Source organism: Filobasidium floriforme (genome assembly GCF_021052385.1).
Source record: "Filobasidium floriforme strain CBS 6241 chromosome Unknown HD553scaffold_21, whole genome shotgun sequence".
Lineage (NCBI taxonomy): Eukaryota > Fungi > Basidiomycota > Tremellomycetes > Filobasidiales > Filobasidiaceae > Filobasidium > Filobasidium floriforme.
The window spans coordinates 153132-166433 of NW_025763642.1; the positions used below are offsets into that span (position 1 = coordinate 153132).

The 13302-nt window shown below is 52.3% G+C and overlaps 3 protein-coding genes across 3 annotated transcripts; 2 read left to right on the forward strand and 1 right to left on the reverse strand.

Moving 5' to 3' along the window:
• Positions 1 to 1717: 1717 nt before the first annotated feature.
• On the forward strand, positions 1718 to 4845 carry HD553DRAFT_113114 (glycoside hydrolase family 13 protein). Its single transcript, XM_046176437.1, has 18 exons — positions 1718 to 1897; positions 1985 to 1993; positions 2078 to 2111; positions 2190 to 2290; positions 2361 to 2383; positions 2448 to 2562; positions 2634 to 2749; positions 2831 to 3106; positions 3171 to 3219; positions 3285 to 3301; positions 3370 to 3579; positions 3651 to 3762; positions 3845 to 3862; positions 3924 to 3977; positions 4044 to 4081; positions 4144 to 4239; positions 4316 to 4490; positions 4561 to 4845. The coding sequence occupies exons 1-18, from the start codon at positions 1826 to 1828 to the stop codon at positions 4801 to 4803; spliced, it is 1758 nt and encodes a 585-aa protein (XP_046034032.1). The 5' UTR covers positions 1718 to 1825; the 3' UTR covers positions 4804 to 4845.
• A 42-nt stretch (positions 4846 to 4887) lies between these two features.
• Positions 4888 to 5487, reverse strand: HD553DRAFT_344785 (uncharacterized protein; the record flags this gene model as incomplete). Its single annotated transcript, XM_046183030.1, has 3 exons — positions 4888 to 5147; positions 5206 to 5297; positions 5360 to 5487. The coding sequence occupies 3 exons, from the start codon at positions 5485 to 5487 to the stop codon at positions 4888 to 4890; spliced, it is 480 nt and encodes a 159-aa protein (XP_046034033.1).
• A 5045-nt stretch (positions 5488 to 10532) lies between these two features.
• On the forward strand, positions 10533 to 11098 carry HD553DRAFT_264156 (uncharacterized protein; the record flags this gene model as incomplete). Its single annotated transcript, XM_046177444.1, has 2 exons — positions 10533 to 10827; positions 10905 to 11098. Coding segments are annotated over 2 exons (489 nt in total), but the record flags the coding sequence as incomplete, so codon positions are not given.
• Positions 11099 to 13302: the final 2204 nt, after the last annotated feature.

A 13302-nucleotide genomic window follows, 5' to 3' on the forward strand; every position in this document is an offset into this window, starting at 1 on the left:
TAGAGCCAGGTCGGTTGCGGAGTCTGCTGTTTGTTGTCCCGACGTAGGGATGTCGTGTCGTGGGTTGTACCGTGTTCCACCTTCCCGTGAGGTGGGCCTTGACCACTAAAGGAGAATCTTTCGCCGTGTCGCGGCAAGTTTTTCGATTATGTGTGCGAGGCAGGAGTACAGTCAAGTGGAGTGCGGTCGACTGAGGGTAAGTCTGATTGTAGGTGCGTGTGCAGGTAGGTCCGGAAAGCTACGCTGATGTTGTGTGGTGTATTTTGATGCGTTGGGGTAGGTCGACTAAAGGAGATTTTGATGATGCGGCGGGCGCGGATGAAGCAGAGCGAGGGGTTACCAGGGGTAGATCCAGGAAACGGCGAGGAGCGAGGGCCTCGAGATTTGTATGTAGTATGTGACGAGACGGACAAGACTGGTGTGACTGATAATTGGTGGGTCGTGAATCTGCAGGAGCCGGAGTGTATACGTTGCGAATAAATCGTGTCTTCTGCGCTGTCGTTCTGTGTGGCTAGGTGCTGAGTGCTATGTGTCGGTGCTGATCCGATTTGATTGGATGAAGGCTCGTTCTTGATTCCTTGCTTCTTAATGCGTAGTGAAAGTGATGGCGATCTGTTGACGCCCGTTTGTAGCGAGAAGGGAAAGCCCAAAGGGAAGTTCGATTTGATGGGGGATCCCTTTCGACGGGACAACGTTGCTAGCTTGCTAGCTCGATGCAGCAGTATGAATGTGACCTATCCTATCGGATGGACAAGGGCCGCCGGACTGTGGTAATGTATCCAAAAAGTCCCTCAAAAGGTCGAAGAAAGACGTCAAAGGAAGGTGCCGAGTTGTTGTTGATCAATTGATCGCAATTGATCGTCGATAGAGTTTCGTCTGTTGATTGTTGATTGTGACCTGTTTTGATGATGAGTACTCGCTCGAACGGGACGAAACCACCGCAGACGCACGTCGCCCTTCTCTTAGCAGCTAGCCGCAAGCGGCTCTGAGACAACAAAGTGGGAAGGATGCAAAGTGATGTAGTAGCACGTATTAGTGTTAGCAGGAGGGGAATGACAACAAAAACAAAACAAATTGATCATGACAGCGCAATTGAGAAACTACAACAGGGAACAACGGGCGGCGATCGCAGCGACGATCCTAGCCTCGTTTCTGGTTTCCTGAGCATTGATCGCATTGACGACGCTTTGACAATCACGGACACCCGACATCTTGAGGATTTGCTATTTATCGCTCTAGGGCGTATAACACAACCCTCGATTCCAAAGTGCGCAAGTGCGCAAGTGTGACGGGGTGTGTGTTTGTTTTGTCATACCATGGTACCATGGCCGTGATGCGGTGATGATGACAGCGACCCCTCCTTTTGACCAGACCGTAGACTATACTCCAAGCCATGGGCAATGGGGCTGTGTCAATCACTCGTGGGTGGCGTCTAGCGCCCTCGGTCTAGAACGACGCCACACTCTCGTCATCCCGCTTGCGGCCCGGCCGAGAGTGCGCTTCTACTGGGACGTCTGAGTTGATGGCTGCCCCACGGGGAGAGTCGGCCATGCCGGTCGATCGTCGGACCGTCTTCGATCGAGGGGTTATCGGAATCCCTCCCGCACCTTCGCTGGAAGCTGGAAGTGAACGATGGACGATGAGCAGACGCAAGTCATATATCTACCGGTTATATCAACACAACAACCTCGCCTTGCCTGAACTCTTCCAGCCTTCAGCTATAAGGAGCTATAAGGTACATTTCGGAAGCCATCAGTCCAAGTGCAGGTCGAAATCTGACAGAAATCCGAGAGAAAACAGCACGAGAAACAAATCAAAACGAAACATGTCGAGCAACAGCCAATTCGTCATCCCCTTCGAGGAGAGGCATTGGTGGAAGGAGGCCATCGTCTACCAGGTAAGCCCACCGTTTCGCCCCCCATATTCATGTACGCTGGTCGCTGAGTTCTCGGATGTGCTTGAATGGGCTTGTGATGTTGGGTAGATCTATCCTGTGAGTTGGGGAAGATCGTGACACGCAATGGAAGACTTTGGGACGGCTCACGGCTTCTTCCCGGCTTCCCGTCCTAATTTTTAGGCTTCATTCTGCGATGGAAACGGCGACGGATGGGGTGAGTGCCCCAGACTTTCTCTGGAACCTAGTCCAAAACTGCTATTGACCATATTCCCATTCTTACCTTGTTCTTTAGGCGATATCAAGGGTATCACCTCTAAACTCCCTTACCTAGCTCAATTGGGAGTCAACGTGATCTGGCTGTGCCCGATCTACAAATCGCCTCAGCATGATATGGTCAGTCGCAGATTCGCCTTTGCTGTAATGATATGCGGAAAACTCACTCGGAGGCCGTCGCGCTTCATAGGGATACGATATCAGCGACTACAAGTACGTCTCCTGGCAGCAGAGATAACCAAGACAAATTGAGAGCTGACCGTTATTATCATCACAGGGCTTTGCACGAGCCTTATGGTACTATGGAAGACTGGGAGGAGATGCTCGAGACTTGTCATAAACACGGAATGAAGCTCGTACACGACCTCGTCGTTAACCATTGTTCGAGCGAGGTGAGAGCAAGAGAGCTATTCTAGCGACTGTGCAGAGTATCCAAGCTAACGTCGTTGTAACGCGATCTCAGCACGAATGGTTCAAAGAATCTCGTTCGTCCCTGGACAACCCCAAGAGGAAGTGGTTCCACTGGGCCAAGGGCAAGACCGGCCCCAACGGGGAGAAGCTGCCTCCTAACAACTGGAGGTAGGTCCGCGCTCACTTGGAAGGCTTATCTCCTGAGTATCTAACACAGTTACCCCTTCACGTTTCGGTACCACCGCACAGGTCCGTTTTCGGTTCCGGTTCCGCCTGGGAGTACGACGAACCGACAGACGAATGGTACCTCCACCTGTTTGTCAAGGAACAGCCCGACCTGAACTGGGAGGAAGTCGATGTTCGAGAAGCGGTTTACGATGTCATGAAGTTCTGGATGGACAAGGGCATCGATGGCTGGCGGATGGATGTGATCAACTTGATCTCCAAGGTGCCGGGATACCCGGATGCGCCGATCACCCACCCTGGACACAAGTTTCAGCCGGGTTTCGAGTACTGCGCAAACGGGTAAGTTGGCAGGAATAGCCGGCGGGGGGTTCCGTAACTGAGATTCGCTCCTTATCGCGAACAGACCCCGTATTCACGAGTTCTTGCAAGAGATGAACGCAAAGGTTCTCTCCGTAAGTGTCAAGTCTCGTCCCGCCTATCACGGCCCATAAAACTGACTTCTGATTCGCTTTCCCAGCATTACGACGTATTGACGTATGTATCATCGCGTTGGCGGAACAAACTCATCGACGAAAACTGATGATGCACCGACACTTACATAGCGTCGGAGAGACCCCATTCACCCACGACCCCAAGGTCTTAATCGACTTTGTGCGAAGCAACGAACTGAGGATGACCTTCAACTTTGAACTTCACGACGTCGATGCGGACCCCTCGAGTGTCCTAGAACCCAAAAAGATCCAACTCACTGATCTGAAAAAGATTCATGAAAAGTGGCAAGTCGCCATGTATGAGGGGAACGGCTGGAACAGGTGGGTTTCCCCATACCTCCATGCACAGACTGTCGTCTGGAATCTGAATCAACCGATACTTTTAATCATAGTGTCTACTTCGGAAACCACGACCAGGCCCGGTTGATTTCTCGGTTCGCTTCTGACGTCGGTGAGAACCGAGCTCGAAGCGCAAAACTACTCGCCTTGAATCAGCTCACTCTGGTGAGTACATCCTGGGGTTTCGTTTGCATGGCCTCACATCGCTGATGCTGTTTTCGGCTGGCTCTGGTTCTGTGTATGACAGAGCGGTACTATCTATGTCGTAAGGCAGACTTGAACATTTCAGAAGATATTCATGCTGATCGGAGCGTATTGATTGACAGTATCAAGGGGAGGACATCGGAATGTGCAACGTCCCGCATGACTGGGGTATGGAGGTGTGTCATTGCAAGTCTTCTTGACCAGAAAGAGAGCTCTGGCTGACTTGTCACCCGTTGATACAGGAATACATTGACGTTGCCTCGATTCAATGGGTAGAAGGGTAAGTTGAGCCACGCACGATTGAGATACGATCCAGGGCTGACAACCATTGGCCACATGCAGAATCAAGCAGAAGCGTATTGAAGAGACTGGTCAAGAGAACCCCGACGTCTCCGACCTTGTCGCCAAACTTCGAGCCAAGGGTCGTGACAACGGCAGGTACGCTTACGACCGGAGGATCATACTCTCTGCCGAAAGGACATTGACCAACTAATCCTTACTCGGCCTGTTATAGGACCCCGATGCAATGGGATACCTCGGCCAATGCTGGTTTCACCACCGGCAAGCCCTGGATGAGAATCCACGATGACTACAAGGAGTGGAACGTCGAGGTCCAGAGCAAGGATCCCAAGTCCGTCAACTCGTTCTACAAGCAGCTCCTCAAGGTTAGAAAGGACAACTTGGTTATGGTGAGTGATCGCACGAGGAGAAGCTATTCATTGAAGAAATAAGATTTTTGATTGCACCGGTGTTCGTCAGACTTACGGAGACTTCAAGGTCCTGGACTTCGAGAACCAACAGGTCTTTGCCTATCTCAAGGCCTACCAAGGAACCCAACTCCTGGTCGTTCTCAACTTTAGCAATGACCAGCAGACGTTCTCTATCGACGAAGCCGTCGACACCAGCAACGCCAAGTTGTTGATCGGCACCATGGACAAGGGAGAAATCAAGGACGGCAAGATCGCCTTGGAGGCTTGGGAGGGAATCGCTTTTACTCTGTAGATGTAGCGGGAGACATCACTGATGGACGTTCTGATCTGGTTTCGACATGCTGGCGGGGATAGTGTATCAAATATCGATATGAAATCAGCGAGTACCACGGAAGATCCCCCATCCGCGACCGCGTGTGGCTCGATCGAGCATTCCATCTCTCTGCTTTCCTTCCTCTTCTGTCGGCGTGATCGGCGAGTCGGCCCACTCTGCGTCCTTGGCCAAGACGGGAACGGCAAGCAAGGCCGGATTGGCGGTGATGTGCCTCTCGTTCCTTTGATGACGGCGGACGTTGTAGTGTTTCAAGCAGATGAGACTGATCGGCAAGATGATGAGAAGCATGACCGACAGGACGACTGCGAGACATGTATCAGCTAGCGGAATCGTCGAAAGTTCGGATGGAATGCGGCTTACTGAGAGTGACCGCTACACCGTAACTCATACGGACCGGGGAGGTAACGGGACCGCAGATGACCTCTCCGGAAGTAGGCATGGTAGTGATTGGTCTAGCGAATCGAGCTTGACAGTCAGAGCCTGTCTTCAGAGCGATCAAGTACTTCCGACTTACACTTGTCCATCGGTGCAAGTCGTCCCGAAGCTCTTCATCGCTGTGTCGCCATTGACCTCTGGTTCGGAACGTTCTAAAGCTCGCGCGAGGGGGATACGGATGAGGTTGGTATCTATCATTGAAGTCATGGTCCGATGTGGACCGTAGGGAGAAAAGGAGAGGGGTGTAGACTAGAGAGCTTGTGGGGTTTGGCAAAGGGTAAGACGACGGTACGACGAAGGCTCGATGGGGTGCAGAGAAGTCAATGGTCAATCGCAACCGTCATTTTTGTATGCGACACTGCCAGAGACACCTGCCCGCCAGCTTCGCCTGGACTGCGCCTGACCCCTGGAACCTTCCTTTGAGGGACCTGGAAGTTTCAGCGGGTATAACGGCATTGCTCTCGCCTGCGCTTGTTCGGCCAACGATATAACGGGGTCTGCGCCACTCCAGATTCGACTTCAGCTATGAAACCGAAGAGTGCTGACGTGTGATGCCACCTATCCCTAGCACCGTGACGCGCTGGCCTAGGCTAACAACTCTACGACAGCGCGGCTTAATTCTATGCTAGATTTGGCCTTGAAGACCTTTGCGCGATGACTCGCGCAAAAGTCCTCCAGATACGTGTCGCCCTCCCGTTATTTGTTTACCTTTTCTATCTTTTGTCTTCCCGCGTCTAATCAATGCTTCCCGCCTCAGGCATCCCTTTGGCCTTATTGTATGGTTTTCCCGCATCAAGATTGTAAACAAAACACCTCGGGTAGAGTTTCAGTTTTGAAGCAACCTTGCTAGTTTGGCGATTGTGCTATTGTAGTGTTGCCCTCTCGCATCAGAGACGGCTGGTCTTGTCGTGCCTTTGTCCCTCTCTGATCGTCGAAACCTATATAACTCAAGTCACTCCTCCTGACCGCTGTCGATATGCATTCATTTCCGTTTCTTGACCTGCTATAAGGCCTGGCAGCCGACCTGCCGGGTCTTGAGGTAATAAGGTCGCGGGACTGGGGAAAGGTAACGGTAGGCATAGTAATGTAATAACGGATGTCTAACTACTACAAGGTACTAGTTAGACGTCTACGAGAACATCTCCTAAAAGGTCTCCGAGAGAGTCCCCGAGAGGGTCTCCGAACGAGACCCCGAGGCGACGCGCACCGTAGGTCGCGCGTCACGTGACGCCTATAATACCTGCCTCTCCCCACAACTGACATCGTGACTGGTCTGCCCTTCCCACCCTAGATTTATCACTCTTCGCATATTTGAACGACGCCAATCTTTCCAATTATGGATACTACACTTGGTATGTTTGATTTGGCATCTACTCAAGTACCTTCACCCTAGCTGCTGGCTCATCTGCAACCTCTCGGACCCCTCCTCATAACAGCTCCTGAATTCCCGCTTTCCCCCCTCGAGCACGCCCCAGCTGTTTTGCAGGAACCGCCCAACACACCCGATACTCCCACCCCTGAGGACCCGCAGCAGCCCCGCATTACCAAGTTCTTCACTTCTCCCAGGCAGGAGAAACGCTCTCGCACCGGACCAACTCCTACGCGGCCGGACCCCTTGCGGGAAACAGCTCTCCCGGACTCGAACATTTTGGAGCAGATCCAGCAGGCCGCCGGCAAGCCCCAACCCGACATGAAGCCTCTCGCCGCGGATCAACGTAAGCCCCATCGTCTAATACTGAGGCATCCTTCGATTGTCCGCTGAACGTTGTATCACATGCCTTAGTAGCCGACAACACAACTTCGCCGGGTAAAGATGTCCCTGTTCCCAACGACGACCTGCCGCCCCGTCTGACCCCTCAGACGTCCCCGCCCATTCCCGCCGAACACGATCGAGTCCGCCTTCCCTACCCATCCTCTGACAGTGATGCCGCCCGCAATGCCTTGCTCCGAAAGATCGCGGAGGCCAAGAGGCAGCTCCCCCCGGATTTCCCACCTGCACAAGAGATCCAGTGGGAACTTCCCTCCATTCCCACCGCCATCGCCTCCACGGCCAATGAACCTCACGCTTTTGGAACATTGCTTCCCGCATTGAATTCTTCAGTGATTCACGGCCGAGCTTACGTCCCGCAGGGCACATTATTCGGAGCTGCAGTCCCGAGCCTGTCGGAATGGGTCAGTACCCGTCTTTGGTCGCTGTCCACTGCTAATCTTTTCGAATGCTCATTCCCCTTACCATGATAAAGTTGAATCACCTTTGCTATTTCTGCCATGATGGCAGCGATCCGACCCTTCCCCCCTCGACCCACATTGCGTGTCCGGCGCCGGACCCCTCCAGGCCGCCCGTCTGGTATACCTCCACCCCCACCGCCATCCGCATCCTTGGCGATCCACCAATCTACCAGTACTTGAAAACCAACGTCTGGTTTGACGATCAACTAGTGGACTCCTACCTCACTTTGATCCATTGGCGCCAATCGACATATAGCCGCCTCGAAAACGGTCTCGTTCCGGTCTTCATTCACAGTACTCAAGTTTCGCCCTGGATTCAAAGCCGACTCGAACCGGAGTCAGTTGAAAACCCACCAAACATGGCGAAATGGTTTCGCCAGGCAAGTCCCTTCTGCTGGTAACGGATCCCGCCGGGACGCTCATACTCTTATCTGTCAATACCAGAACTCTCTCGATCCATTTGATTACCAGTTCCATGCCATCCCCTGGAACGTCGGCAATTTTCACTGGGTTGCCGTGATCGTGGATCTCCCGTCAAAGACAATCGCCGTGTTGGATTCGCTTTCTCCTTTCCATGGGGAACAGCGGGAAGAGATTCCCGCTGCTGAGCCTTGTGCTGTCGACTCGTCATTACAGAAGGCCCGAACTATTTTCCAGGTGAGTCGTCAGATCGCTTGCTCTTCCACGTGCGGGAATTCATAATCACTGATCAATTCGGTCATTTTGTATTCAACAGTCGGTGGGAGGCTGGCTCTCCGATCTCCATCTCATGTTCCGAGGCGAGGCTTTGAACTCTGACGCTTGGCAGTTTCTTTATCCTGTTAGTCAAACTGTGGTGACGTTGACTGGCTGATCTAACGATCCGAGATACAGGCTCTCCTGCAACAGCAAGACGGATCGAGTTGCGGCTCCTTCATGCTCCAGCACATCGAGGCCCTCTGTAGGATGCAAGATTTGGGCGCAGTCTGTCGGGAACCACTCCGAAAGCCGGCCCGCAGATCGATGGCCCTCGAGCTCGCGCAGCAACGTCTAATGAAACGGCACCACGGGGATAAATACTAGTCTCTTCTTTCTACCTGCGACCGCCCCAGCTCCCGAGTCAAGTAGCTTTGTTTCAGTTGTAATTCGATTTCCGGCGTATAATACATTGCCTACGTTTATTTTCTGCCTCGAATCGTTGACACTTACATACTTCACGCGTGGTCTATCCTCTTGACCTGCAACTGGCGGGGTCCACGTCAGTATCTATTTGAGCCCTACTGTACTACTGTCATGCCTCGCTTGCGAGATACATGCTGCTTCGCAAAGGTGATGAGGGCAGACTGTATTGTAGAAGAAACACTGACTTGTCTCGCTCATCAAATCGCCGCTGCAGCTCGTCTGCCCACAGTCTATAATCCCATTCCCGCAATGTCGCCTTCGCTCCCGCCCTGCGAGTCTCTCAGCTTGACCGCTCACTTAGAATCATGTGCAAACGTCAAACCAACCTTTCGACTTCCTGTTGACCAACTCTCGCAGCTCCTAGGTTGGATCTTACGCCTCTCATCATGTCAACTCCTCCTGTCACTCCTCGCAAGAGACGCCGTCGTGGTAGTGATCACCTTGCCTCTACTTGGACTGTTCCTGCCACTCCATCTCGTCCACCCAAAATTGATCATCACCCAAAGGCTACCCTTCTCAACAACCACCGGTATAAGGGAAAGATCATTTCCTTCCAGGGTTCCCGCCCAAACGGCTCTGAACCCGGCTTCACCGTGCCCAATCCTGGATCCAATCCACCCTCCCTGGACTATTTACACAACCCCTTCATCTCCAATGATGTTTTTGACAATGACACATTCCCTACTGACGCGCCCAACACCACAGAACTCCCCGTTATGAAGGATGGACAAGCGTATGAGGACCTTCTAAAAGAGCTCAAGGATATGGCTGTAGAACAGACGATGCCATCGTGAGTCTACCTTACCTCACTACAGATCGTCTTCCCGCATGCCCATCGACACCCCAATCGTCATCGCAGCGGTTATTTTTCAGAAAGGCAACAGGAACAACTCGCCCTAGAGCATGCCCTGCCGGCTCTAGTCATCCAGTTCTACAAGTTTCGCTACCGTCCAAGAACTCTCGGCCCCCCACCCTGGCCCACACAAGATTGTTCCACCGATCTCCTCCTGATCGATACATATTGTGAGTTGGCGGGAATACGTTTGACCTGCAACCTACCATTCCCGCTCAACAGTGCTTGTCTTACTTCAGACTGTCGCTCCGTCAAGTACCCACATCATGCATGGGATTCTTCGCCTATAGGGGTTCCCGCCCATGTCCTGGCCCAAGGGTACCTTCCCTCCAGAATTAATCGGCCTGCGGTAGCCTTCAGTATGCGATCTGTAGAATTCTACCTGATTCAATTCCGACACACACAGACATCTCGTATGTCTTTCGTTCGGTCACTCTGTGACTATAACCAGGTCAGTTCCTGTGCCTTCCCGTCAACCCACAAAACACTTGCCCATGTCGAACCTACTCCTTAGATCCCCTATACCGAAAGCCTACGTGAGAGGTTCAGCTTCTCGGTCGACTTATACGACCGGATCGTCAATTACATGGAACACTTCAGCAAAACACTCACCAGGAAACCCCGCGATCCCCCTGCAACCCCGGGAACACCTGCTCAAACGACAAGTAGTGGCAATCCCACTGCTCTCAACAGAACATCCTCGTCGTCGCAGCCAGATCGCAAGGCACCTGCTCTTCAAAGAGATACATGTCCCTTATGTTTCCCTGTCGATGGCAAAGCGGGAACTGAAGACTACGTTCTTTGCGTTGCTCTGGACGGGAACAATTCTCTGAAGAGGAGGGACCGGCCAGGACTGGCCTATCAAGAACATTCATCTCGGTTCCGGCTGCCTCCCGAACTTGTTAACCGGTTCTCAAACCAGACCATAACAGCACAGGCACAGCGCACAACAACGAAACGTCCCCGAACCCAAACAACACAACCTTCTGCAGAGCCACTTGGGCCCTGCGCATCGCATTGGACTGCAGCCAAGGCAAGGCCACGTGCTAATATGAGATTCTCAGAGATGGGATGGTTCCCGCTTGTCTGCCGGCACGGCGTTGTCCTGGCATACGCCGACTTGATCAAGGAGTATGAACAATCTAAGTTTCCACTAGCATTAGCGCATTGGTTCGCTACGCAATACTCTGGCCGAATTACCTTCGGCTATGACATTGGGTGTCAATTTCAGAAGACATTCCGACACGCACCTGCTGTCTCCCATCTGCTAGGCCCTGATCCTCATAATTCCCGCATCAATTTCCGTGAGTTAAATGCAGACACTGTCCTTCCAATTATACTTTACATCAACATATTGACAGCGACGCTTTTCTTTCTACAGAGGTTGGTGCATGGCATGGCTACGCACACAACAGACCCTGTCAGGTCAAGTACCACCCACGATTCAATGCTGAAGCCGGCTTGGAGGACTTCGAAACATGCGAGAGGCTGTTCTCGTATACAAACGGCGTAGCGGGTGTCACGCGTAGCGCTACTCGCTATCACCGGCATCAGCAACTCGAGTGGGTGATAGAGCAGTGGAATAACGACAAGCTATGCTTGATGGGTACGTCAAACTGCCGTTCCGTTCGCCGCTGCAGCGTACGGACCTTGTGTTGACTCTTCCGACAGCTAAGAACTTGGTCAAAGGTTGGCGGGAATTGGTACATATTCAGCAACAAGCCACACACAAGATAGCTCAAATGCAAAAACAATACTCCCGCCCGGAATTCTCACTGCAATATTTCAACACACTCTGGGAGGATGAAAAACAAGCCCGCCGTCGTAGGGCTTCTGAGGCAACCGGTATCGGCTATGAAGCGGGCCTTGCAGACGCTCAGCTCTGGACTCTCGCATTGGATTACCTTGTTGCGAAACGAGAGTGGTCAGCATTGTCGCCCTCGATATCCACAACGCAGGGTCTCGATCACATGCAGACGCAGCCTCAGCAATGGACGACATTTGCTCGCATGTGCGCTGCCTCACAACAGCTACAAGCAACACAAGACCGGCTACTTGCTCATTTGTCAGAGCATCGCCGAGAAGCCTCGTTCGATAACGATTCCCGCCTGGCCAATTGGATATCCTCGCCCGAGGGTACTAGAGCAGGACGTTTTTGGCGCCGTCACAAGTATGACAAGGCTCTGGACGCTCTTGAGCTGGCATGCATTAATCGGTTCCAGGAGGCCGAAAGATGCTCAAGGCCAGGTACCAACTACAAGTTGCGCCAGAAGATCGCAGCCGCTCTCAGGGACCGGGCTCGTGGTATCAATGCCGCGCATAAGCGCTACGTAGACGCTTGGAATGACCTTCCACTGGAAGGAAAACCGCCTCTATTGAAGCGGGAATCATTAGGGGAAGGGCAAGACTCGGTCTCAGATCACTTCACATCTGCCCGGGATGGCATGTCGAGTTATTCCCATGAGGACTGGGCGCAACCGGTAGCACGAGAAGGGATTCGTCACGCAAGATTGCATGAATGTGCTATTATGGAGCAGAAGCAACTCGGTATTGAGTTGTCCCGGTTACTCCTATGGATGGACCAGGCACCCCAGGCTCTCTGCAGTCAGATCGACTCAGCCGCGCTTCCTTTACCAATATCAGCGTTGTGGGGCAATGCACAGCCTGACGAGCTAGACGCATACCCGTCTGCTATCACACCCATGCTCGCAGTCTTGTACCAACAGGAAAAGCTTGAAGCGCTACAGCGAGTCATTTCTGATGGCAGAAGGACCCTCACCAAATTGGATATTCCCGCCACCGATCACCTCCGGCTTGAGCCTTCGCCGACATTTCCTTTCGTGAGGCCGGATCGTCGTTTACTATGTTGGCGAAATGAGAACAGGATTGGCATGTGTGTCAAAGAGGTCGGGGGAGGCAAAGCCAGACTCAACTTCCCTGAAGAAGGCATCGACCCGTTGGTCGATGCCCAACTCCCTGGTTTGACTGAGACTGCTGACGATCTGTTGGAACTTCCCTGAAGTTCCCGCATCGAATATGTCTTAATTGTATTCCCGCAAATACCGGCGCCGAGTATGAACGTTTCAGAGACTTGAGGCCTTCCGATTGTACCCAGTGGCCTCTGAGAATAGGGTGATTACCTTGGGATGATCGTCCATCCTTTGACGAATTCTTCTTTGTTCTCCGTGCCTGGGAGGGTGAGGTACGTTCGTTTCGCTTGCTAAGTGGATACGATGATGATCTGCGATGCCTTTCGCTGCTTAGTAAGGTCCTTTAAAGGTGTTTATCTTTTGTTATGTGCAAGCTTCCGACGATCGTTATCGTAGCACTTTGCAAGAGTTCTTCTTGCGTTTGGTGTTACTTCGCGAATGGCTAAACATATATATACCTGCACTGACCTACGTTCTTTCCTTCGACTTGTAACTTGTATGTATGTCAAACACAATCACATAACGTTCCACGCGTTCTCCTATCACCATCCTAGCCGATACACACGACTCACCTTCACATCGTCAAGCTCATCACCATGGAGAACATCCCTCTTCCTACCCGTCCCCCCTCCATGTTTTATGGCCCTCACGTCGCCCAATACAGTCCTTACCAGGACCTATTAGGCTTGCCTGCAAGCCTGAGATAGTATCACACGGGACTAGAAGGTAAGGGTAAGGTAATGAATGTAATAACGGATGTAGTACAACTAGTACTACATTACAGTAACACATAGGGGGTGTTCTAGATATACTCCGTACGGGAACTCCCCTCGGAGGTCCCTGTAAAAC

Bases quoted from the DNA above. Each gene is read 5' to 3' on its own strand.
- HD553DRAFT_113114 (XM_046176437.1), top strand. From the start codon at position 1,826: ATGTCGAGCAACAGCCAATTCGTCATCCCCTTCGAGGAGAGGCATTGG. The intron at 2,291-2,360 runs GTCAGTCGCAGA...CGCGCTTCATAG, and splicing joins AATCGCCTCAGCATGATATG to GGATACGATATCAGCGACTA. The intron at 3,107-3,170 runs GTAAGTTGGCAG...TATCGCGAACAG, and splicing joins TTCGAGTACTGCGCAAACGG to ACCCCGTATTCACGAGTTCT.